A 27382-nucleotide genomic window follows, 5' to 3' on the forward strand; every position below is an offset into this window, starting at 1 on the left:
AGATAAATTTAATTATTATGATTTGGTTTTAAGACTTTAGTGCAATGATAGGAGTGTAAGAGAAAGTGTGTGTCTATGGGAAACTACGCTCTGTGGCGGGTGTCTGTTTCTGGTAACTGCCGTGGCGTGGCGCGGGGGTCAAGCGGAGGCAGAAGCAGCGAGCTGGTAGTGACGCGTGAAGTGTCTCCATATCCCTCCTTGTTCTATGGTGTCTCCGTGGCCAGCGAGTGGAGCGGTTTTCGTGCAGGTGCTGCCGCGGCTTTCGCAGGGTTTTTGAAGTTATACTTCTTTAGGCGCGTTATGAAAAAAATCATGAGAGTGAAATTTTAGGATGCGCGCGGTTGAAGCTGTGCGCGCACCATGTGATGACATTTTCACAGGAAGATGGCGGACCCACGTGCATGAACATAAACTCACATTAGGAGACATACCAAACGTATTGGTGTGCCAAATGAAACTTTATGATAGTGAAATTACCATGGAATTTATTTTGGTAAACTAAAATAGTCATAGTAAAAAGTAAATTCCAAGGTTTAAAAAAAACACATTATTTTGGTATTACATCAAATATAATAAACGCTTTCCTCGTAACCTTCTGTCAGAGCAGTGGTTATACTGCGCAGTCAATATGCTGAAGGGTAGTGGTTTAATACTCAGCGGTAGGTTTTTTTTTAAACTTTTTTTGAGGTTATACTTCTTCAGGAGCGTTATGAAAAAAATTATGAGAGTGAGTATAACTTCTCACGCGCGTACATAAGTACACGCACCCATTTTTTTTATTTTTGTAATTAATAGTGTAAATAGTAGTTAATAAATATAATTCTAGTTAGTTGATTGGGCCATCATTTTCGAACCTTTTTTCCTACCTGTAACTATACTAAGCCAGGTTGATATTTTAAAACGATTAACAAATCTATTCTGTTCTCGTTACACTCCACCTTTCAAACTGGCATCCTGATTTATAACATGCATTCATGTCAAAAGTGAAGAATAGAAATAAAAATTAAAAAGTGTACTTTAAAGCGGGAGAGTACTAAGTGGCCAACCACTGAGTCATCCTTCTATCCATCTAGTACAGACGTATTTAATCCTGAGTGCCAAGCAGCATTAAACATGTGGTTAATCAATAATCGTCAGCAAAATTAAATAAATATATTTTATTTTCACATACATTTATAAAAAAATGAATAAAATATAAATTAAAATAAATTAAAACATTTTCACAAACATTTGTACAAATATAAAAAACATACATCAGGAAATAACATTTCATACATAGGCTTGCTCTAAGGTTAATTAAAACACTGCTTTCATTTTTTTCCCATAACATTGTTCACTTAAATTATGTTTACAATGTTCCATCAATACTACATATGAAGAATACTTGGATGTAAAGAGCTTTGGCACTGTTCGTGTTCAGAAACACTGGAAGTCTGGAAATATTTAGAAAAATGACAAAAAAAAATATATTTCCTTGCTTTCATATATTGCAAAGTATAGTAAAAATAAGATTTTAATTGGAAAAATAAAAGTTGTATCACAACACCGCTATTGTCACAATATTATGATCTTGTTTGCGTCTGAAACTACTTTGTTGCAGCTTATGAAAGATTGTCGTTAGTTAATGAAATGGTTTAGTTAATAACAAAAATTGTGAAAACTTTTGTTTACGTCGTTTACTAATGTTCAAAACGGCTGAAGTCGAACTAACGTTTAAGAATATTTAAGTATTTGAGTATTTTGGGTACCGACCCAGTACTCGTCAGCTATCAGTCATGTCTGACGTAACCGGCCAACCCCCTGGTCTCTTGAGGAAGAATTATTTTCTGAAATAACTTTTTTTAATTTTTAAATTATGATGTCACAACGCTAGCATGCGATCAGTTTCAATCTTAACAGATCCGATCTTCTGAACGTAATCTCTAAAGAAATATTTTGCGAAGTAAAATTTTCTGAAAGGTTTTTTGGCAGTGAGAACGAATTAATAACTATCGGTCTCCGAAATGTTTCAAATGCTACTATTTGGGTGACGATATTTTCCCTTTTGTTGAATTGTTTAGTTTCCTAAGCTAGGATACCTCAAAAACTTATGCTCTAGAACTGCAATGGATGAAATTTTAATGAAATTTTGATTAAGATTGGCCATATATCGTTAACTTAATACTTCATTGTTTTTTTTTAGTATTATATCATTTTCATATTTTAAGTAAAATTGTGATATTATATTACAACCATCACCAATGTGATTAGTTCAATTTTGACCAAGATTCAGTTTTTCTTGAAATTTGTTAATCAGAATTGTATATTGAAAACCTAAGCAACACGCTTAAAGTGAACACAGAAGTTTTTCTATAGACTTACGTGATATTTGTCAAAGTTAACAGTGACGACAGCGAATGTTTTCATTTCTATATTAATACACGCTCTCAGATATGGAAGCATTTCCCTGGACGTCATACGTATTTTTACATTAGATAAACACTAGTTTCAAGCCCATAAGAACACTTTGAAATATTTTTGACATAGTAAAACTAGTAATTACTCATAAAAATTTTCAAAAAAAAATTCAAAAATATAACCATACAAAAAGTTGTTCTCATCATAAAAAAACTGGCAAACTGGTAAGTATAATTTCTCAGTACTTTGTAACTTACATATAAATAATTAATCATTAATAAATATGTGTCTGCATAAGAGTAAAAACAATACCGCAAACTAAAAGATACTTTCAAAGGTTAATCAAAGTTTTTGTGTAAGGCACTTTAAAAAATATCATATTTGAGGGAACTAAAATTGTATACTTGCAACGCCTATGCTTACACTTATATGATGGTTTGGAGATACCATCACAAAACTGTTTTACAGCACGCAGAAAAAAACCAATCATTGCATTGTTGATACTAAAGTTCAGTAACTTCTACCACTGAAATATGTATTTCTTTCTCTTTTCTTATTCGTCTGAGTGGCAGCAATGGAAAGAATGTCTCCAAACCTAGCATTCGTGATGAAAGAGCACAAATGATAATTTTATCATTTCTTATAACCTCATTCGCCTATGCATTCGGCTGGTTTTCAGCCTAGGAGATTGGCGTTTTTTTTCGTCGCCGTAATTGTCTTCTTCGTCATCGTCTTCTTCCTCGTCGTCGTCATCTACGTCGTCGTCTTCCTCGTCGTCCTCCTTGTCGTTTACTGCGTCCGCCGGTCGGCGCTTGCCCGAGATATCCTCCGTGTCGGAGCTGGTTTCGTTGTCCGCTTCAGCCTCTTCTTCCTCCTCGTCGCCATCGAGGGCGTCCATCAGGCTCTCCCCATCGTCCTCTTCGTCGACGTCGTCTTCTTCGTCGTCGTCGTCCTCCACCTCGGAGGAGTCCACCTGGTTCAGGACGATGGTCGGCAGCGTGATGGAGACGCCTGGGCGGGCCTCCTCGTCGGCGGCTGACGGCGACTGCTGCTGCTGCTGCTTCTCCGGGCTCTGGTGGATCACGTGGCTCACGCCCGACTCCACCACGGTGATGGTGATGGCGGTCGACGTGACGGGCTGCTCGTCCTGCGCGCTGCTGGTCGTCGAAGGAACCTGCTGGAGTTTCTCGAGGGTCGCCGGGGAGCTAGGAGGCGTCGTGGAGCTCGCCTGCAGTTTCTCGTGGGTGACCACCTTGTGGGGTGTTCCCGTCGTCGCCGACGACGTCCTCTGCGGGACGCTCGTCGTGGTGGTGCGCTTGGAGAACTTGCTCTTGGGCGTCGTGGTGGAAGGACGGGTGGTAGGACGCCGCGACGTCGTCGGTTCTCTCCTAGGGGGTTTCCTCGTCGTGCTCACCTTGACGGCGGGTCTCGTGGGCTTCGTGAGGGCCGGCGCGGCTGTCGTGACTGTGACTGTCGTGGCGGCGGCGGCGGTGGTGGAGGTTGTTTTCTCCGCGGTGACCGGGGTCGCGGCGGTCGAGTTGCGTTTCGCGGGGCTGGCCCTCACGGGCTTCCTCCTGGCGGGCTTGGCCGTGACGGTCAGCTTGTTCGCGAGGGGCGCCGCCGCCGCCGCCTGCTGCGGCTTCGCCTTCTTCTTGCTGGGCGTCTCCGAGCCGAAGATGTCGCCCAGCAGGTCGCCGCTGAACACGCTGAAGGCCGAGTAGTCCGGCGACACGTCGTTGTCCGACGCGTCCTCCTCCTCTTCGTCATCTTCTTCTTCGTCATCGTCGTCGTCCTCCACGCCCAGACCGAGGTCGTCGTCGTCGTCGTCGTCATCGTCGTCGTCATCGTCGTCGTCGTCGTCGTCGCCGCCCAGCCCGAAGACGTCATCATCATCCTCGTCGTCCTCGTCGCTGGAGGCGGGGAGGGGCGCGGCGGGCTCCAGTTGCATGCCCTGCGGGTGGATGCCATGTGAGTGACACGAACAACAGGACATGCACAACTGAATGAACATGAAACACAATTTGCACAATTATTGGATTGGAAATGACCGAATTTAAAATTAATTTTCAGTGCTGTGATAGGTAATTAATGCATTAATGTTAATGACTAGCACAATGAACATTTATTTTAACTGAGATCGTAGTTCTTTTTGTGACGAGCGTAACAAAATACTTCTCGGCCAAGAATAATATAGTATAATTATCTGAATAAATAATAAGAATCGCAAGCTTTCGCGGCCATTGACTGATGTTGCTTTGATTGTGAGTTCTAGCTGCGTCGAAGGTGAAGATTTCACCGACGTTTCGTTCGACTTTGCATTCACCATCTTAAGTGTAGCAATTTAAATAATTATCTTAAACATGGCAAGCAAACAGGCAAGCAGGTCATGGCAAACAGGTCAAGCAACTTTATTCTCAAAAAAAAATCTTAGTTTAATTAAGTATTTCACTATCTCTTTCAAACTTACGTAGAATGGGCTCACTGCTTGTCATATACAAGGTAACTGAATTTTTTCTTTCAGCTTTGAATATTAGGTATGGTAATTCATAATAATAGTATCTAATGATTTGTTGCAGTTTGGACACTAAAACGTTTGTAAAAATATTCTATAACACAAAAACTATGGCGTTTATTTTTTAAAAAAATCAGAATTTTTCAGTTAATTGTTGATAGCTTAATAAGTTGAAAAAATATCCAGACATAATATGTTCTTAAGTGCTTCCCAAAACTGTTATACGCCTTTGATAATGCAACTGAACAGGTCGTTATTTGAACATATTCAAGAAACTATTAATTAGGAAATGCCGTGCGTCTGAGTAATGTCAAATTGAACAAAGTTCTACCATGCAAATCTTGTCACTGAAGTAAAATCATTTACTGGAAATAATTTAGTGTAACACATATATTTCCCACATATTTTTGTGAAGTGGGGGACTAATGTGGTTTTAAAATAGCCTTTAAAACCACATTATTACCTCACTTAAAATCATGTCAAATGTACTGAAAAATACGATATTTTATACCACTCTATATATACCCTATAGTTTTCGCGTAAAAAACTAATATAAAAATTTAGAACAAAATACTTCAACGCCTACAAAGTGTACAACACTCACAACAATAAGTTTAAAACTGATGCCTAAAATCAGGGACACTAATTTTTAAGTGAAGTACACGCAAATGAAAGCATTTTGAAGAAAACTTTGAACTAATAACTAAACTAAAAAAAATGCAGACGTAACTTAAAGCACACGAACGTGAATGCTGAACAAATCAAACGTGTCATCGAACACCACAAAAAAAAATGTTGTCGCACCTTTCTTTGTGAGGAAATATTTTGTTAAAAAAACATATATTGTTAATAAAAGAATGTTTTGCTTTAGATATAACCTTTTTTGTTCAGAATTTTTCATTTAATATCTGAAGACTGCATTTTAAATATGTAAGTCGGGCAGCACGTTTAACACACACACATACATACAAACCAACACATAACAAACATACACACACTCAAATATTATATAAGTACGAGAGAAATTTTCTAATATTTTTTTTTCCATTCCGTATAAACTTAAATAAACTAATTGGCGGAATAAATATATAAATAGTGTTCCGAAATTCAGGCAAGACATGAAATGTGCGCTATTAGTGCGGTAAAGTGTCGGCAACAGGAAAAAAAACGACAGCGTGACAGCTGAAGTTCAGGGTTAGTAAAAATGGAGCGTTACACGAAATGACGACGCGTTTTCATTGTTGAGCAACATTAAAAAAAAAAATCAGCTTGGGTTCGGCAGCTACAGCTCGCAATATTACATCTTGCGTGATTTTCGGAACACTCTAGGTGTATATACAGTGTCATTCCACTGCCACTTTTGTTTTCATTCCGTGTGCACTTAAAGAAAATAACTGGCGGAAAATGTACGCACAGCGTCATTCAGCCAGTTGGCATACGGAATTTAAAACAAAAGTTGGAGATGTTCTCTGAGTTGCTGCCGTCGGAGGAGGAGGAGGAGGAGGACACGTGTCAGAGGGCGGCAGAGGGCTGCCGGAGGGCGGCCAGAGGGGGGTAGTGGGCGGGAGGAGGGCGGGCAGAGGGCGGCAGAGGGTGGCAGAAGGCGGTAGAGGGCGGGAGGAGGGCGGCAGAGGGTGGCAGAGGGCGGTAGAGGGCGGCAGAGGGCGGCAGAGGGCGGCAGAGGGCGGCCATAGGGCGGCCAGAGGGCGGCAGAGGGCGGCCAGAGGGCGGCCAGAGGGCGGGCAGAGGGCAGCAGAGGGTGGCAGAAGGCGGTAGAGGGCGGGAGGAGTGCGGCGGAGGGCGGCACCCACCTGCGGGCCGAACCGGAAGCAGGACACCCTGAGCGCCGCCTCCACCTCGTCCAGCGCCCGCAGCTCGAGGCCCAGGCAGGCCGTGAAGTCGTCGCCCTGCCGCGAGATGCCGTACACGCGGCCGCAGAACTTGGACAGGCCGCCGGGCAGCGACATGCACACGGGCTTGGGCTTCTTGCCTGCGGGCAACAAGGTCGCGTGCTGCGAGTCCGCCGAGGCAGCCGTTACTAGCGCACAGGTCGGGACCGTCAAGACCTGGCGCGCTGTCCCTTTCCATCTCACCATCGCCACATCGCGACACCCAAAAATGCTGGTTCAGAGTAACTGCGTGATAATCATAAAAAAAAGTTGAATAACGGAACACCATCGGGTTTTCCAAACGAACTTCAAAACCTACAATCAAAATATCAAACATAAAAAAATACTTCTTTTTTTTTTTGTTTTCCATAAGGCGTCCTTGTTTCTGGCTCCCCTGCCAAACGCCGGGAAAATCGCTGAGTATTTTAGGAGAAAATAACTGTTAACACGTGTCTTGGGCTGCTATTCGCCGTCGTTCGGTGGAGTTAAAGGGGCTGGTCGCTTTGTGATCCGGGGGAAGAACCCAGATGTATTCATACGTAAAGAAGGGAAACTGAACTTGAATACTAGCTGAGCAGAGTTAGGTGTAAGGCAAATCGCAGGTATCGTTTGTATTTAGCGGAATGTAACTTGTAAACCCTGTTGATTACTTTAACGAAGTATCTCCCTGGAAAAAGTAATTTATATATTTACTATTTAATCATTTGGTTGCAATCATTGTAATGTGGTGAAAGTTTACAAAAATTTTGTGTGGTTTAAATTTTTTTTTAATCAGAGTTTAACAGAAATAGCCATTGTTGTTATACAATTTTCTCACTTTATCATTATTATAGTTTATTTTTCTATTTCATCATATATCTGCAAATTGTTTCACCAAAGAAATAGACTTGTAGCCACTGTAACATAACAAATTCGCCAAGTTAGGAGTAAAATTATAAAAATAAAAGATAATGGTCTCCGTACACTATGAAACGCGTTCTTAACAAACTTTATTAGAGATTCGGCCACATTATTAACTGGATTATGTACGTAAGTTTTCTCTCAAGTTAATATAACAATCATTTTGATTTTTACACTTCATCAGACTATATAAGTGTACTATTGCAATATGTTTAGAAATTTGTAGTATTAAGATAAAAGGCAGTCACCTGAAATAGTTGAGTTGTGGACAACACGATCTCCGAATTTTAAAGTCACCATCATGGAGTCTCCTTGCAAGTAACTCAGGTCCACACATCCTGAAACAGACCACATAATCTCACTTAACACTTTCTATTGCAGTAAATGATCAAAAAGGTAATGTTTTCTTAAAATTATGATTAATCTATACTAATATTATAAAGCTGAAGAGTTTGTTTGTTTGTTTGAACGCGCTAATCTCAGGAACCACTGGTCCGATTTGAAAAATTCTTTCATTGTTGGAGAGTACATTTATCGAGGAAGGCTATAGGCTATATTATATTATCAATAATATAAGGGATCCTTACTAAAAGTCCAATTTAGAATCAAATGCGTTGGAGGGGTTAGATACAACATGCAGTACACGTACGAAGTGTGTGTTGACAATGCCGCAGGCGCTAGAAGTTTATTTCCTATTGCCTATTAACATTGTTGCCACGCACTAGATGCCTTATCAGTCTTAATTTTCCCATACAAGTAAAAAACACCCGTGTGATATTAACAAGAAGCAATCAATACCCTCATAAGAGTTCAATTAGTATTTAAATACTTTTTATCACTTTAAATCGCAAACCTAACCTATTTCTTTGTCCTCTCTCTGTGTTTAATTTGTTTTTTTCTTTTACTAGAATTATTTTTATTATTTTTTATTAATTTTCATTTTTCGGACCATCAATAATTTTCCTCTCCCATTACAATTCTGACAAGGACTTGTGAGTACATAAAACATTTACAGTGCATGTGTTTGCAACCGTTCATGAGCAGAGTACTCTGATACACGTATGTAGGATAGTTTCACAATCGGTTACAGACAAATATCTATGAGTTATTCTTAAAACAACAGTTTTATTCGTACAACATTAAAAAATATTTATAAGTTAAGAGTTTAAACAGTAGCTTTCATTGTACATTTTTGTTAAAATCTAGTACTTACAGCAATGTCAGTGGTTAAATCGTATCACTGTAAATTAGTACAAAACTTTATTCCCCGAAACATATTTATTTATCTTATTTACTGCAGTTTACAATAAAGCCACGTTCACAAAAATATTACTTTTCACGTAATAGTGTATTTAGTAATTATAAAATATATATTTAAACCTGAATAAACTTAAACGTTTTAAGCAGTTTGTTTATATGTCAGTAATTAGAGATTTCAATTTGAAACTAGTCATCAAATGAAAACAGGTATGTATAATTTATTGTAAATACTCATATTACGTTTCATTCTATCGGCATTAAATTCTTTCGAGTGCATTTCATAGGCTAACACTTAATATTTTAGATTAAACAAAATTACTTAATTTCAATCGTTGTTAGGTCTTGGAATTTTTTTAAAAATAATTATTTGTAAAGCACCATTTTGGTGTTTAAATTTTGATTATAAATTATTTTGAATATAGAAAAACACAGTAATCACAAAATTTATTGGTATTTTTAGTATCTACTTGTATGTATGTAGGTGGGTAAATATATTGTGAAATCATCCGATCTACTAATTACACCAGAAATTGAACAAAAGATTTCTTGTAAGCATTAACTAAACAAAAATCACCCAAAATTTACCTTCCATAATGCTTAACATGCCGGTAGGTATTTTTTTTTTTCATTTTTTTTATTCAAAACTAATAACTGTGATCAGGACGTTTACGTGAAGTTTATTTTTCATTCATCCGGTCTGTTACCAACAAAGTGATTGTAGAATGTAAGTAGTCAATGTTGTGAAGGGTGGTTCTACGCGAGCACTGCTCTATGGGCTTCACCTGGAGACCGGAGCGGCACCGCCGCCAGAGAGAACTCCCGGCAGCAGCTGCACGAGGTCGTGGAGCACGAGCAGTAGCGGTTCGGCGGACTCTGCTTTGCCACCTTCCTCTGCTGCGCGCCGGGCTCTGCGCACACACGCAAGGAGTTTACACGTAAACAGAGCTCTCACTCCCAGGTTAAACATAATTCCTTTTTTCTCTCCCTCTCTCTCTTAAATCAGTCACTAATGATTCTCACACTACCAACCACGCGGCATAAACCACAGAAGTTTAGTTTCATCCCGAATTATATCAGGATCTAGGTTATGTAAAAATTCTTCGGGTTCAGGATCTAGGTCTCTTTAATGCATTTACACGTTCTAATAAAAAAATAACGTTGAATTTGTATTTTAGTGTCCTGATAAACATGACAAATATCAAGGAATTTTATGAGATATTATTAAGAGACGGAAGGTGGTGTTCGTTGGTGGTCTAAAACAATGTTAGGTTAACCTAGATGTTTTAAAAATACATCACCATCTTTCGATAGTAAAATCACGAGATTGATTTACATACATGCCTTATCTAATGCAATACACACAAATTGGCTTTAGTTGAAGGGGGTAGCTACAAACACCGCAAATACGCAAATAAGAATGTACCATTAACTAGTATCAAGAATCAACTGATACATTCAAACATACACGGTCACACAAAAATTAATATAAATGTTGGCATTTACACATAAACGTTTTCCAAGTTTTCCCGATTCCTTTACATTTAGGCACTACATATTATTTTAAAATTATGCATCCTATTTATTACTTTAAATATATGTATTAGACTGGAATGTGCAAAACACACTGATCGTTTAAGGAGCCTTATTAAAATAAAACAAGGAATCCAACCCAACGGTGTAACATTTGTATATTCGCTTGTAAATTTTAAAAAAAATTGTGTACGAGTCAAAATAATTATATTATATTAAGAAAGTAAAATAAAAGATTATTCAAAAGTCACATTATTAAAAATTATTCATAATTCAGCTCTGAAAGTGAAACGGTATCCAGAAACTCTGTCAAGAAGAGGATGACTATGGCTGTAAAGGTTCTGGTCGGTCTCTGTCTAGTATAAACCGATTGGAGCTAAGAATTAGTCATTTCACGCCTATGAAGGCCGAAATGATTATAAAATTGATAACTATCACAAATTCTCCTGTAGTAGAATAGAAATTATGTAATAAATATTACGTTTGTAAAAGAACTAGCGGTGTTTTATTCCTCGAACCTGGCACTTTTCTGGTATTTTAATTAAATTTATTTTTAGCTTCGTTCAGAGATCGAACCAGGAATGGATATTGATCGAATCAATTAGTACATAAATGTGTGATTTTTTTTTTTTATGAATTTTGGATTTTTTTCCGAATTTCTAGCTAAGTAATGACACGATTACAAGATGGTACCCAAATGACCAGATGGTGTATGCTTTCGTAATAATAAATGATTATTGCACTCTAGCGTGTAAAAATTACACTAACATGCCGACAGCGCGCTCAAATAGCTGAAAACAAGATGGTGGCCTCTAGCAGATGAAAACAAGATGACGGGCACGACGTCATACCAGCTGATGATATATACCTTGGTATTGGTGGAGGGAGGCCAGTCGACAGGTGGCTTCCATGGAAGAACGATCTATCGACATTCTTTTATTTTTGCTCTTACCAGGTTCAAACCAAGTACTTTAAGGCGTAAGTACGTTTTAAAATAGTATTTTATTAAAATGTGATCATACAAATTTCTTCATCATTTTTTGAAATTTTTTCCAAATTTCTACCATAAAAATTACGGTTTTTCCAAGGTGGCGGCTGTAACGAAAAGTGCAACGACGTTTTGAAAGATTTTTTATTAGATTTTAATTAATAATTTTCTTTTATTTTTAAATTTGTCCCCGATTTTCTAACATAAAAATTACGGATTTTCAAGCTGGCGGACATGTCGTCATACTAGATGACGATATATATACTTTGACATAAGTAGGGGGGGGGGGGTTACTCTGCCAGCGGCTACCGTGGAGGAAGGATCTTATGACAATTTTTTTTAGGTTTGACCTCGTCGGGTTCGAACCAAGGACTCCGATATCCATGTGGTAAATGCATGTTTTTAAATATTTTTATTAAAATTTTGATTATTTAATTTTTTATAAATTTTAAAACTTTTTTCATTAAAATCGGATAATAAATATAAATTTCCAAGATGGCGGACATGACGTCATACTTGCTGACGATATAAATACCTTGACATAAGTGACTGGTGGGAGGTCAGTCTGCCAGCGGCTTCCGTGGAGGAAGGATAGGTCGTCATTTTTTATATTTTTGCCCTCACCGGGTTCGAACCGAGGACTCCGAGCTCCATGAAGTAAGTGTACATTTATTTTTTTCAATATTTTTTTTTATTAAATTTGTTATTAAATACGATTGATTAATTTTTTAATGATTTTTAAATTTATCCCCGATTTTCTAACATAAAAATTACGGATTTTCAAGATGGCGGCCGTTACGGAAATTTCAACGGTGACGTCTTGATTCAAAATGGCTGTCAGGGCATCCAAATTTTCAAGGTCATGACCTCGGCAGCTTAAAGCGGCTAGCACTTAGGACTTTTAAGCCGCTTTTAGGATTATGAGTTCTTTCTAAGGCAAAAAGACATTTGAGGTTTTTTGAAATCCTAATTTTTGAATAATCAATTTTTTTTTATTTTTTGGCGGAATGTTTTTCCAAAAAAAATAGAAATTTTGGCGAATTTTGAGGAATTTTGGATAAATTTTGGAAAATTTAGGCAAATTTAGGCATATTTTGAAGGTCAAAGGTCAAGGTCAAGTTCAAGGTCACGGTCATCCATGATGGCCACCGTGACGTCACAATCCAAGATGGCGGGCGGCACCACAGGCACCACACCCTGAACCCTGCGCCCGGAACGGCCAAACCATACTACTTGCGGGCCAGTTCAGAGCCTTGCGCTTAGAGGCGAAACCGCACTAGAAGCACCAGCGAGCGTCGCACTAAACCATCCCGTATCACACAGATACACTCCTGAATAGGCGGTCTCCTTGGTCCAAGCGACAGAGGTGGTCACTCACCTATTGACTTCGAAAAGGCGAAAGCTATGAGTATGAAGATGAGCAGCAGCTCGAATATCACTGACAGCTTCATGGTTGCGAGGCTCTCCCTGGAAAAAAAAAAAAAAGTTTACAATAGCATAAAATACTTGCCAACCGACCAACACTACACACATGAGCAGTTAACGTGACATTCCAAGTAAAAACAACCCAGTCCGTGCGCTTTGGAAATCACGCAGAGTTTAGGTAGGGATGTTCTTACAAGAATGAAGAGCTTTCCTGACCTCTGATCAATTTATATGATTTCATTAACTAGATGTGAGGAAATAATATTTTCCCGCAAATCTGACCTGGATCCATGGGCGAGAATCTGAAGGATAGCCGAGGTTATTGAGGGAGGAGGAGGAATAATGTTTATCATTTCCATTTCACAGTTACGATTTTGGAGCCGCGTTAAATTCTATAGTACACTTGTAAGAACCATAACAGCATTTTGCTAGAGTAAAGTAGGAAAAATGTGGAAAACACACTGATAAAATTTTTTACCTTAAATTTACAAACAATTCTGGTAAAAAGTTATCCAGGGATCTCCGTAAATTTACGGTTATCTTCGTGGTTTACGGGGGTTGAATACACTTATTTTTAAACTTGAACTAACATTACTAAACTTATTACATTAACAAAACATTCAAAATCTTTCTAAGTCTCCAACAAAATATTTTTTTTAATTGCGCGCATGTGTTTGTCTTGTTTATAATGGAACACATAATACGAATATCCAGCTATTTGAGATTTCGAATAACTATTATTTTATTTTAGGTTAAATCTTCTTTTTAAAATTCCGTAAATTTACTGTTATCTCTAACAGCTCAGAAACTAGGATGACCGAAACAGGGTTCTAACCTAGGTCCTCCCAATGCAATTTCAGAATTTATACCACTACGTCACCCTTGCTTGGTGTCTACACTATTAAAAATTTTGGTAACTTTACAGTCTTTTCAACGAAGAGTTCTTTATAACACCAGATAACACCATCTCCGTGGAAACAACGTCGTATTGCGACTCCCGAGTTGTGTGTTTCCTTGTAAACAAAGAAAATAAAATACGCACGTGAAAGAAAGAGAAGCTTTTAAGCTGCCAAATTAACACTTTTTGGATGTTTGTTAACATACCAAATATATAATTGTGAATTTATCGCTAATGTAAGAGAACTCAGTACCCGTAACATTATGTCAATTCAATTCAGTAGGTTTTTATTGACACACTTTGTACACTTTGCATATTTGGTTATTGCAACATGGCACTCCAGCACTCAGTGCTATTTTACCTAATTTAGTTGATATATAAGTATACATTTCTGAGTCGATGACCGTAGCTTTACGAAGACCACTAGATAATTTGTCAACAGCGTTCTTCGTAGGTTTAAGGTAATAAATTTTTAACAGTGTATGTGACCACACTCCATGTTATGTTATTCCCGCGAAAATTCGCTAGTAGGTATATCCCGTATTGACGCGAAGTATGTGTGTATGTGTATATGTTGTTGTGTTTTATAACTTGCCTCCTCCCCCCCCCCCCCCCCCCCTTCGTTTACGCTACAGTGAAGTTACACTCGGTTTAAGATAAGCTTTCATTATTTGTATAGGTCTTCAGTGAACTTTCATACTTCGACAGCTGAAAGCATTAAAATGAAAAAAAAAATATCGCGTATAATCGTAGCGTTGGCGGAAGCAGAATGAGCAGGTGGATGCTTCTGCCGTGGCCCTCGTTAGATGGTGATGCAGCACCAACGGAATGAATGAGGGAGAGGGAAGCACCTCGAGAAAATTCACTGGCTCACGCCACATTTTACCGCTTGTGAAAAGCTCAAGGGACGAACCCGGACAATCTTGCCGGGAGGTCGAGGCGCCGAAGAGAAACCTTGCCATGATAAAAAAAAAAATAACGCAGATTTGTGCGGTACCAGACTGGTTAATCGTGTATCAATAGGGACCGGAAAAATTTGCGGGTACAATGAACAAATGAAACACCTTTATAGGACATATTCCACAATCCTCTGCAAACTCGCGGCAGATGTCGCCTGCTCAGTTGGTAGCTAGCTGACTTGTGAGACGTCTGAAGTTGGTAACTTGTGATTCGATACTTCTTCGGTTGGGAGTTTCTCGTTGGGCAAAGAGACTCCCAGATAACGTGTTTTCCCAATTGCGGGAAGTAGCGCAATCTAACGAGTATTGTTTAGCTTTCGCGGAATGTGAGTCTGCGAGTCTCTGGGTACTGCCCACACGGTGTGCAGAGCTTCAGAAGTACCCGCGCCATTTGAAGACTGCTCAGGATATCCGAGTGGTGTCTGTTTACAGAGAACCTTTAAGAATACGCTGAGGGCGGGCAAGTAGTTCAGTTTCCACATGTAGTTTTTGAACTGTATTTTTATAAGAATGACAAGAGCTAAAACGCGTGTTTTCTGAATCATTTTTAGGCGTAATAAATCCTGCATACTTTCTCGAAAGTACTCAAAAAAAAGGACTTGCGTTACACCTTTGCCTTCGTGTCTCCGCCATACAACGTTACGATCACCGCTCGAATGTTACCCCGTGCAGGACGAAACGACTGCGCGCCGGTTCAGGGTCTTGCGCTTGGAGGAGATCCCGCGCTAGAAACACTTTTAAGTCATTGCTAGGGACAGCAAAAATTCGTGGGTTCAATGACCTCTAGGATGAACTTCACAGTTCTACGTATACTCGGTCAAATATCACCCACTCATTGGCTGCTGTATTGTGAGACGTCCCAACGTAGCAGCCTGTGATTCGATAAAGCTTTGGTCGGGTGTTTCTCATTGGCCCAGAGTCATCCAGGTGAGTTGTTGTGAGCCAATAGCAGAGGCAGCAATGAGGTATAACTAATTGTTAGAGACCTGTAAAATTCGCGATTTCAAATCCCTAAAGGATAGACTCCATGATCCTCTATGCACTCGTGCAAATTTCATCCGCTGATTGGTTACCGACTCGTGTAACACCTGTTGACTGGAATGATCGTGATTCCCTAATTCTTCTGTTAAAGATTTTTAATTGGCCCAGAGTCCTTCAGATAAACTGTGGCCCAATCACTGAAGCAAAATAATGTCAAAAGTATTTGGACTCTATCCTATCGCGAAATGAATCCGCGAATTTTACAGGTCTCTACTAATTGTATTTTTAGCCTATCGCGAAAAAATGAACCCGCGAATTTTTCCGGTCTCTACTTACAACCTCGCCACAGTAAAACAGGTACACCCCTGACTAGGCGGGTCGATTGTTTCCCTGAGAATGTTCAGCTGCGGACGAGTGCGTGTTCGCTGGAGCAGCTGGCTCCCGGTGTCGGAGGGAGCGTCACGGCGCCCCCCCCCCCCCTCCCACCACTTGGCCGAGCGGCGGAACTGGTCCGCGTGACCTCGCGCCAGTGAGAGTCGCCGACCGTCCGTGGCCGTGACGTGACTGTGACCGTGACCCTCTGCGGGGGGGGGGGGGAGGAGGGAGCCGACCCACTTCCCCTGCCCACTACCTCCCACTGCCCCAGCTACGGCCCGGCCAGTCAACTTTCACCTCGCTATACGCTAACCGATGTTCCAACAACACATACCTATCAAATAAACTGTAAGTTACGTGCTATCGTTAAAGCAAAGTAAAAGTTCTTTCAGCTTGAGACATCACAAAAAAAAAAATAATAATAATAATAATAATAATAAACGCTAAATTATTGCCGTTTTCCATAATTTTATTTTTAATTACATGTCAATAACATCTAGAAGTTTTTGAATTGAATTTTTTTACTGATATAAATTTCAAAAAAATGCTTATGTATCATGTTCTCCGAGTTCATTATTACACTAGATTTAAGAATTATATTTCTGTTTATTTAATGTTTTGAAGACACAATTAAGGGAGATTACTTTAGGTATTACTTATTTTATAAATGTATTAAATTTTATATCATATAGCTTGATATGAGACATTTTAACAAGTACAGTATATAATATTTTTTTTGTTTTAATTATTTTGAATTAGTTAACGGGGGATGCTTCGAGTCGGTGGCGATCCAGGGTGAACCGTCGCGCTATCGTGATCCCGGCGTCCCTGTTACACGAGCTCCTCGGTCGCGCCGGCAGGAGCCGTACGGGAGGGCGGGGACCGCTACAGCTGCCGCAACGTGTAACGTGTTCTCGCCGATGATACCGGTTGCCGAACACTTGTGACCGCCCACATAACAGTTTCTGCAAAACGCCAGAGATTCAGCGTTAGGTTTTCCTTTATTCCTTTTTTTTTTTAAGTAAAACTTCTTTGCTGAGGGGACTACAATTTTCGAGCGATACGAAATTTCCGATCGCATGAGGGTATTGTTTAGATACGTGGTGGGGGGAACCGGTAGAGGAGGAGAGTGCGTCAGCGGCGACGCCACTCCAACGCATGCACTGGCAGTCGAATGGAATGACGATAAAAAAAAGGGGAGGCACTATAGGTACGTAGCGGAGCATGCTATAAGCTGGTTGTAATGGCCGGAAGGGGGGAAGGAAGGGGAAAGATGGAAATGACGCCGCAGTGCTGCTACAGAATTCTCGTAAAGCTGCTTGTGTTTTTTCTACTCCTCAGTAGAGATAGAGAGAGATATCATACCCGCAACCAAAATATTATAAACTTTTATCTCTTATTCGATAAAAAAATATTGATCTCCATAAGTTTCACTTGTGTCGCACGTGGACTCCACGTATGTGTAACATCTTACCTCTCGGTGTACAGCATTTAGTGGTAGAGTACATTCAAGAATATCAAAAAACATGAATCACTCCAGTGAAAAAGTGTTATAAGTACTTATTTAAACGACGACCGAAATTGCCATCCTGTAAAACAGAAATATAGTTCGGTTTTAAAAGGGGAAAAATTCTCAGTTTTTACCTTAAACGAATACTTAAGAAGATAAGAGAACCTTAGTGTTTTGGATATGTTCGAGTTACACATTGTTATATTGTAATATAAGATCTGATGGTGTTGTACAGAACTATCTGTGATAGTACATACATATATTAATCAACTTAGGATTATGCACCCCATAATAAAAAACATTTATAGGATGTACCCAAGTAAGGAGCTTGACTTTGTACGTTTAGTGTGTTACAGCGTTCTTTCTGATGTGTACCATCCTAGCTCTCAGTATACGGCATTTAGTGGGAGCAATGCGAAAAGTGTAACAGGAATTAAGGAGAAGCACACGCCTTTTTTTTTTCTGCGCGACCTACAGTTGGCGCTTGTGTCGCAGCGTGTCGGGAGCACAGGCATTCCCAGGGCGTTTGGAAAGAGCGAGAGAGGGGGGGAGAGACAAGACACAGCTGTTTACCGTTCGTTCCGCTAACAGTAGTCTTGAGCAGCTCGTCGCATTTCCATGTGGCTTTTCTAGTACGATGTAAATACGATGTGTGATATAATATAATATATTAATTCAATGATTTTATAAGTGTTATATTAAAATACGTGTCGTTTATGTTACGACAGATTACATGTTACACATCACTAGCGAGTACTGAAAGGCTAGCTCACTTATCCCCCCCCCCCCCCCCCCTCCCCAAGCAAAGACGTTTTCGTCGCACGATCACTCAGGAAGGCAGGGCGCTCAAAGACGCGACCACTGGCTGGTCCGGATATGCACAGGATCAGCCACCTTGTCTGACAGGTGACACTAATTTCCTTTCCTGAGGCTCACAAATTGAAGCCTGCGATTTACAAATCCTTTTCAATACAATGGCGGCTTCATGATGACTTTCCGGGAGGGGCTATCACACAAAGAAAGGTCGTAGTTGCAAAAAATGAAAGTGGTCAGATATTGGCCTTGGAATATTATTTACAAATTACAGGTTTCAAATACAGAACCTTAGTAGCTCCATGCAACTTTTGATGAGATAAAATTTTAACATATGAAATTAAATATTTAAGTAAACATAAATATACACTAATCAATAAAATTGGACTCGGGAGGGGCTATCGCCCCCACCGCCCCTCTTCTGGAGCCGCGCTTGTTTCAATACGCTGAGTACTTTTTTTCCTGTAACTTCGGATAGAAAACAACGCGTATGTTAAAAGCGCAATACAAAGGTGTCAAGTGACGAAAACAAAGAATCATAAAAATGTAGATTAAAAACCTGCAGCACAGAAGAGACCCGCGCACGGCGATGACCGTGTTACTGCACAGGCGAACGTTAAGACGCGTGAAGATAAAAAAAAAGGGGGGAGGGGGTTATCTGTAAAGTCGGTTTACGGACGATAATTTTACGTGATAACATCATAAGAAAAAATTTATGAAAAATTGCATACTTTTTTAATTTTCAAATATTATTTACAGTTTTTGCAAATTTAAATTATATTATTTGTTTGAATATAATCACCAAAAATTAGTTAAAAAGCTGTATTAACCTGTTTGATATTATAGAAGATTTTCTCGCACGGTGGTTTGCCGGTTCTTGCGCGATCGGCTCAGGCGGAACGTGACAATTGATTTATAAGACGTCATCACGTCAAAAAACAATCCCGAAGTTACACGAAGGAAGGTATTGGGGCGTGTGCTAAAGGAGTATAGAAGGTTTTATTGCTTGAGTCAATCCCGAGGAGTGAATACATAAGAGAGAGCGGCTTCTCGTAGCTTTTCGTGGCCAACCCGCGACGTGCTTGGAAACATGTGGCACTGACGTCAACTGATTAGTGTCTGGGATTCGTACAAAAAAAAAATAACGATTGGAATGGGCGATAGGTAAAGACCGGAAAAATTCTTGAATTCATTTCGCGATAGGCTAAAATACAAATAGTTATACCTCAGTGCTGCCTCTGCTATTGGATCACAACTCACCTGTTTGACTCTGGGCCAATGAGAAACACCCAACCAACGCTTTATCGAATCACAGGCTGCTACGTTGGGACGCCTCACAAGACAGCAGCACATGAGTGGGTGGCATTTGACCGAGTGTACGTATAACAGGTCATTGAACCTGCGAATTTTTCCAGTCCCTAGCGATAGGGCGATAATTCCGTGTGGTCCCTGCAATGTGGATGACTGTGCGACCGACGAGTGGAAGAGGTATCCCTTCCGAAGATTCCGATGGTCCGAATGCAGTGTGCTTGCTGCGTGCGATTCGTGGCGTGTTCCCCTGTTTGCCCCCCGAGCCGTTCGTTCGTTCGGCGTTGACCGATGATCGGAAAGCGAGCCGTGGTTCCTCCGGGCTGACAGCTCCGTGTCGGCGGCGAGCAGTGTCTCCAGATTGGGGGTTTTTTCCCCCATATTGGGGAAAATTATTTTTTGGGGGGAAATTTTGGGGAAACTAGATCCTTGGGGAAGTTTTTGGGGAAAAATATTTCGGTAACGGGGAAAAATGGGGAAGTATTTAATCTGCCTGCCTAGTATTACTTCTAATGCCATCTCTAATCCTTTATTCAAACAAAACATGTTTAGTTTTTTAAACACTCACTTTATTGAATGCATTTAAAAAGCAGCTAGCTACAGATGGCCTTGATTTGAATAAGTTGATAGGTATTGGTGTTCTCTAATGATAGTGTGGAGAGAGCATTCTACATAATGAATGTGGTGAAAAACAAATTGAGAAATAGAATGCATACAAGCACAGCAGATCACATAATTAGAGTGCGGTACAGTTTGAGAAACGAAGGCTGTAAAAAATTTGAGCTAAGCACTAAAAGGCTTGCCAAGTTTAAGTCAGAGGATGTATATAATAATCATAACGATGTCGGTGTCATGTTGCTTTTGGCATAAGTATGGTTGTACTGACATTATTGTTTTATTCCAGTATAAATGATATATAGTGTTTACATTAGTAAAATAGTTATGTATAGTAGATTTCACTTAATTTAATTCGTTAATTGTACTATGTAACACAATCTTTTTACTATAATAGGTCAATCTACTGTATCTAATATTTATGACAGAGAAAATGTATATTTTGTGTTGGTATATAGGTACTCAATATTATCAAAAATTAATAAATAAAATTATGCTGCTGTAATTTTACTTTAGTCAGTCAATTAAACCACAAATTAGCTCTTTTGTATACAATAAAAAAAAAACCATCGTGATCGGTAAATCAATAGAACGAAAAAAACAAAATCATAAAAAAATCAAGTAACGCCCGTGCAGCAGGTTTTATTTTTTTTTTCTGGTTAGACGAATTTTTTTATTTATATATAAAAAAATTAATTTATATACTTTGATTCTTGATACATACGATAGTTTTACAGCTCTGAACATATAATACCACACCTTTAAGCGGCCAACACTGATAATAAATAATATTTTAAAGGAATAGGTAGATAAGGTAGGTTAAAGATTTTTGGGGAAATCTCTATCATTTTGGGGAAATTTTTTGTCTGTTTTGGGGAAATTTTGAAAACTCAATCTGGAGACCCTGGTGGCGAGTGCGTCAGAGGCGAGTGCGTCAGAGGCCGGGCGCTTTCTCCGCGCGGACCGATCAGTTCCGGCCTCCTTCGGCCCGACCCGCGCGCCCGTCCGCGATGACGGCCCCACACTGCCCGCCAGCGGCGACCAATCGGTAGCCTACAACTCACGTAGTTCCGGTTCCCTACCACGTTCCTGCAACTTCGGATTTATCTCAAAAATTTGAAATTAAAAAAATCGAAGGGTTAGGTTAGGTCAGGTCAGTCACAACATGCTTGTTTTCATTGGAAACTTCTGATTTAGCGGCTGAAGTGGCGTTAATACCAAAAACGCAAAACTTCGGAAATCTTCGGAAATTCTTGCAGGGAACCGAAACTGCGTGAGTTGTAGGCTTACCGGCGACCAATTGGAGTGATGACAAGAAATATCATCTACTCCAGCTCCTGACATTTCATTTCGGTTCAATTTTTCCCCCCTTCATAAATGTATTTTATTCATTTGACGTGTAACATCTCAGCTTCCGGTATATAAGCACATGGTAGCAGTAATTTCGTGAATGGAACGGAAATCGCATGGAACGGAAATGTGTAACCACTGTGTTGCAATCTGAGGCGGATGGCGTGAACTATATGTTCACAAATACATAGGGAAATCTTTATCAAATTAACGGTTTTACTGAATTATAACAAAATTGGCAGTATTTTAATAAAACTCCCTGACGAAGATCATGTCCGAAGCCGGGGATAAGTTTTTTTTTGTTAGTTTTCATTGGAACCTTTTCATTATATAGTCTAAAATTTCGGTCTGCAAATGGAATGATTCGAAAGTCGACGTAGTAGCTCCGGCAACTAATTCTATCGGTGTGTGCGTAAACTAAAACTGCGTGTGATTCACGTCAAGAAATGTAGTCGAAAACACAATTTTCGTATATTTATTTGGCTCGAAATCATTTTCAATAATTCTAAGTTAAATTCCGTGTCCAAGTTTCGTGTTATAGCCTAAGTGTACTTGCAACATGAGAACACATGAATTTTGCTCGTTACAGAGGTTAGATGTTGCACGTCTTTTTATTTGAGATACCTTCAATTTAACTTATGTTTACATGACGTCAAAAATGCGTTATAATAGCCTTCTAAGGATATTTTAGTTTTATACAAGTTTTGACTCCCCGTTAAACTGGTGGTTTTTTTGTAGCAACCCAAAACCCTTCCGGCGTCCGCCCTCCCAGGACTAGAAGTTGAACCACGGTGCCATCGTTGGCTTGCGATTCGCCAACACGACTGTCTGATCATCGCCTGATGAACTGCTGTCGTTCACGCCATCAGGCCTGGTCTATCAACTACGCAACAACGCAACACGCAAAATGTTCACCAACCACATTATAGAGTGCCGATTTATAAACCACGCAAGGAGTAATAACGCAACGCAAATATTGCTCAACATCCAGGTTTCTTGAGTTTTGGCTTGCGTTCCCGGCGACCATAGTTGAGGACAAGTGTTCCGAAAACTTTCAAAGACCCAGAAGTTATATGCCCCTGATATTCTTTTTATTATATACATCAAGTTTAAACTTGCTAAACTTTCACACAGTGATACAAAATAACTTCTATGAATAAATTTTGCAATATGTTTTGTTTTCATGATAAAATTGAATTATCAAAATAAGCTAAGGTTATAATGTTTTTGAACTGATTAAAATTTTTAAGTGATACACTGTTAGAATCGCGATATGAGAAAAAGACGAAAAAAATACTAATCTCCGGCTTTAAGGCATTTTTTTTCCCCGACAAGAAATTTTATTCAAATACTGCCTACCTTTTTAAAATTAATTTAACAGTTAGTACTATAAATTTTCCCTTTGGCTTTGTGAACTTTGGTTCGTGCCATCCGCCACAGATTGCAGCACAGTGGACACACATTTCCGTTCCATTCACGAGATTACTCCTGCCAAATGCCGTATACCGAGGGGAAGCCTAAGATGTACAAGTTCTGTCCCTGCCCGAACACGCCCGAATATTCTCCTTAGGCCAACCTCGGGTTTATTTATATATATATATATATATATATATATATATATATATATATATATTTCCCTGTTTATTTTAATGTAGCTATACTAACCTAACTAAACGTCCATAGTGTTTTAAACCGACCACTTTTAATATTTGAATTCCTTTTTCCTGCGCAAAAATAAAACAAATCCCGAGGTTGGCCGAAGGTGAATACTCGGGCGTGTTCTGGCAGGGACAGAACTTGATGTACATCTTAGACTTCCCTATACCGAGAGCTGAGAAGTGCATAGAGACAAAGTACAAAGTGGTTAGTGAGAGAGCGGAAGTGCGGGGGGGAGGGTGGCGGTTACCTGAGGAGCGGGCGTGCGTGGGCGCGGGAACACCTGCCGTCTGCCGCTCGTGGGTGCCGTGTCGACGCCGGGGACCAGACTGCGGCGGGCGGCGAGCCCCCCTGCAGCCCCCCTGCGCAGGGGGGGCAGCCCCCCTCCCCTCGTCCCGCCGGGTTCCGGGTCGCGGATGTCGGTCACGAGCCGGCACGTCTGCCCACCTGCCTCCATTAGCGCCGCGCGCCCTGCGCTCTCTCGTCAGCTCGGGATAACACCTCCCAGCAGTCGCTCGGGCAGTCTCGCGGTCGCCGTCGCTTTTATTGTAGTATCGCTTCATCGTGCAGTGTGGAAGAAACTTTGGATGCTGCACTTTCAGTTAGAAATAAAAAGGGAAATGGGGGTAGCAAAGTAACCAAAGAGTATGAACAAAGTTGTCTGCCACGACCAGTGGCGGATCCAGAGGTTCACCTCGGAGGGGGGCACTCTAGGATTTCAGAATAGCCAGAGAAAAAATGTCTTAAAATTACTAAATTTGTATTTAATCTACTCACACTACACATAACATCCAACCACCAGATTTTATGATTCTACAAGAAATTCATTAATTATATTAAAATATGTTACTGGTTTCAGAAACAATCATTTTTGTCGGCAATATTAATGTAGTAGACAACTGGTTTTTCGGGGGGGGGGGGGGGTCACTTGCCCCTGGTGCCCCCCACACCCCCACCCTTGGATCCGCCACTGGCCACGACACTCAGATGAAGGACCGATTGTTTGAACTGATGGTTTGGACTGTCGAGACTCAGTTCGGACTGAGGGCTCTCTAACCCACAGTCCGATTGGAAGGGAAGACATCAGTTCGTCAGCCCATCGGTTCCGACTGGTCGGTACCCTGTCCTTGGTCACACACGGCAGTTCCGACTGGTGAGTCCGAACTGACATTTCGGACTGCTCGTGTGTGGGGGGGCCGCCTAGTCAGTGGTGTGTCTGTGTTAGTGCGACGCTCGCTGGTGCTTCTGGCGCGGTGTCTCCTCTGAACCGGCGCGCAGTCTTCTAGTAGTGCATAGGGCAACTATGAGATTTGAGCTGTCAACATAACATTAGATGGCGGAGAAATTAAGATAAATGTGTCATGCCAGTCCCTTGAGTGCTTTCAAGAATCTGTACTGGTTGTTTTACGCCTAAACATTACTCTGAAAACATGCATTTTAGCAATTTTAACTCTTCTAAAAATACAGTTTAAAAATTTAATCCGATAACAAAAGTACTTTTCGGCCCTCAGCGAACTCTTAAATGATTTTCGTACACAGACGCCACTCGGATATCTTGAGTGTTTTTCAAATCGTGTTGTTTTTCCTGAAGCTCTGCTCACCGTATGTGTGCCCGGGTAGGCAGAGCCTTTAATATCAATCCATGCTGTTCCTGTAAATTTATTCCGACAGCTCTCTTGTCCCCTCTCTCTCCTATTGTTTGTTTCCTCACAAATTATCTCACCAGATAATTACTGAAGTTTTTTTTCAGCTGTAAAATCTAACATAAGTGATCCTAATTATGTATACACGTGTGACGTTCTACCGCTATTAGATAATACTAGCAGAACCCGGCAGACGTTGTTTTGCCATTTTTTTATTTACCTCTATATATCTAAAATTGATAGTTTGTATGTAAACTAGAATGTATAAATCTTGGTAAATAGGTATGTAGTGTAGCGGTATTTGCGGGAAAAAAATGTTAAAAATCCGAAAATACTTTTATTATATGCTCTTTAACTTCCCCTTTTCATTAAACCCGGCGGAGATAAGAAATTCCAAATACTTTAGGAGATATCGCCGTTCTTATTTTGCAATAGAAGACCTGTGCAATCATTCGACTGTCACAATTTTTTTATTTAACCGTGTATTCATGAATGCCTCATTAATTAAAATGGTCGATTAGGTCAGGTCAGTTACATTATAAATACTGTCAAACTTACTGACATTAAAAATAATGTGAATTAATTTTAATGGTTGTTTAGTTTTAAAGTATTTATAATGTAACTGACCTGACCAAACAAACCGGGACAAAGTATGAACAGTAGGAACTCACGTAATTATTTTTTTTTTTTTTTTTACTTATTACTTGCGCAACAATATCCAAATAACAAATAAAACATTAAAATTTGAAACCTTAAAAACTCACCTAAGTTAGAGGCGGGTACAATTCCTTTGTCATTAGTAGAAAATGATGTAGTCGTTCACCTACGACACGAGCCGCATGAATGCACAGGTATTGTGATGAAAATTAAAAAATTCGATATCTCCTAAAGTATTAAGAATTTATCTCCGCCAGATTTAATGAAAAGAGTAAGTTAAAGAGCATAGAATAAAAGTATTTTCGGATTTTTTTTTTTAACAAATATCGCCCAACTATGAAAATTAAAAAATTCTATATATCCTAAAGTATTTTGAATTTCTTATCTCCGCCGGGTTTGATGAAAATAGGAAGTGAAATAGCATATAATAAAAGTATTTTCGGATTTTTAACATTTTTTTTTGCAAATACCTCTACTCTAAATATTTACTAAATCTTTTGAAATGCTATTCCATTTTAAACTCACTCACCAAATACTAATCACAGTCACAATCACTATTTGTTGTTATTGAGGATTAAGAATAGTAAAAATCACAATATACCAATTTTCATAGCTTCAGTACCCGGGCTGAACACAGGATGATATATAGTTAGCGAGTTAAATAAAAACGGATTGCGCTATATGACATTGTGGTGGACATTGAGAAATGACACACAAATGCTGTTTTTATATCTATGGCTTGTGATTTTATGTTTACCCATGGCGATAGGTTGAATAGTTTAGAAGTTGCGCTGCAGCGCCATCTAGAGGCGACGTTATAGCAAAACGGATATCGTGAAAATATTCTCCTTGTTCAAATATCTAGGTATACCAATTTTCGTGGAGAACCGTTGAAGGGTGTAGAAGTTGATGTGCTGCAGTGCCATCTAGCAGCGAGTTACAAAGAAAATGGATAGCATAAAAACCTTCTCCATGAAAAAAAAAAAAAATCCACTTCGATGTGCCAACTTTCATGGCGGTCGGTCAAATGGTGTCGGAGTTTATCAACGTCATACATACATACATACATACATACATACATACATACATACATACATACATATATACATACATACCAACATCCTATATATAGTTAATATCTGTTAGGAAAATTTGAGACAAAAGGTAATATGCAAAAGATCTCTAGAGATCAATTAACAGGAAAAGACCTCAAGTCATATTAATAACCATGGACGTAGATCCCTTGAGCTATGGGGACCCGGACTGCTCTGGTATAAGAAGCCCCTCACTGAGAGTGCCTGCATGCGCCTGTGAAAAGGAATTGATAAACGTGTCAAAATTATGTTTTATGGAAATCTTTATGTAGGTATCTTTGGAAGTTTTGTGCTTGTTGCATGCATGTAGGCCAACTTATGGGCAGTATACAACATGCTAGCACCCTATCTAGAGATGACTTGTGTCCGTTAAAACCCACGCACAAAATCTTGCACCTCGCTCCCTCCACGCACACACACAAAACCACGCGCAACTTTCCGCGGACCTCCCTTGCGAATCCTACAGATTTGCGCCCCTGGTATGAATCTTTACAAGTAAAAATAAACATAGAGTGTGAGGTCGAGCCTTACGCGATTCGCGGTGGGCTCCGTAGAGTACTAAAACTCGAAAATGAATTACTCGTGCCGTTTAAATATCACCCATCATTGAAAGTCAGTTTAA

General features: G+C 39.9%; 1 protein-coding gene across 1 annotated transcript; it reads right to left on the reverse strand.

The window, feature by feature from the left end:
- Window positions 1-1143: 1143 nt before the first annotated feature.
- LOC134527911 (dentin sialophosphoprotein-like) lies at window positions 1144-23691 on the reverse strand. The gene is made up of 6 exons (XM_063360942.1): window positions 23617-23691; window positions 12855-12943; window positions 9741-9866; window positions 7947-8036; window positions 6721-6899; window positions 1144-4348 (listed from the first exon to the last, which is right to left on the reverse strand). Exons 2-6 carry the CDS (start codon window positions 12925-12927, stop codon window positions 3038-3040), a joined length of 1779 nt encoding a protein of 592 aa, XP_063217012.1. The 5' UTR covers window positions 12928-12943; window positions 23617-23691; the 3' UTR covers window positions 1144-3037.
- Window positions 23692-27382: the final 3691 nt, after the last annotated feature.

This window comes from Bacillus rossius, chromosome 1, assembly GCF_032445375.1.
Source record: "Bacillus rossius redtenbacheri isolate Brsri chromosome 1, Brsri_v3, whole genome shotgun sequence".
Taxonomy (NCBI): Eukaryota; Metazoa; Arthropoda; class Insecta; order Phasmatodea; family Bacillidae; genus Bacillus; species Bacillus rossius.

Excerpts from the sequence above, each read along its gene's own strand:
- LOC134527911 (XM_063360942.1), bottom strand. The coding sequence starts at position 12,927 with ATGAAGCTGTCAGTGATATTCGAGCTGCTGCTCATCTTCATACTCATA. Across the intron at positions 6,900-7,946 it reads CCACAACTCAACTATTTCAG|GCAAGAAGCCCAAGCCCGTG; the intron begins GTGACTGCCTTT and ends TGTTGCCCGCAG. Across the intron at positions 4,349-6,720 it reads GCTTCCGGTTCGGCCCGCAG|GGCATGCAACTGGAGCCCGC; the intron begins GTGGGTGCCGCC and ends ATCCACCCGCAG.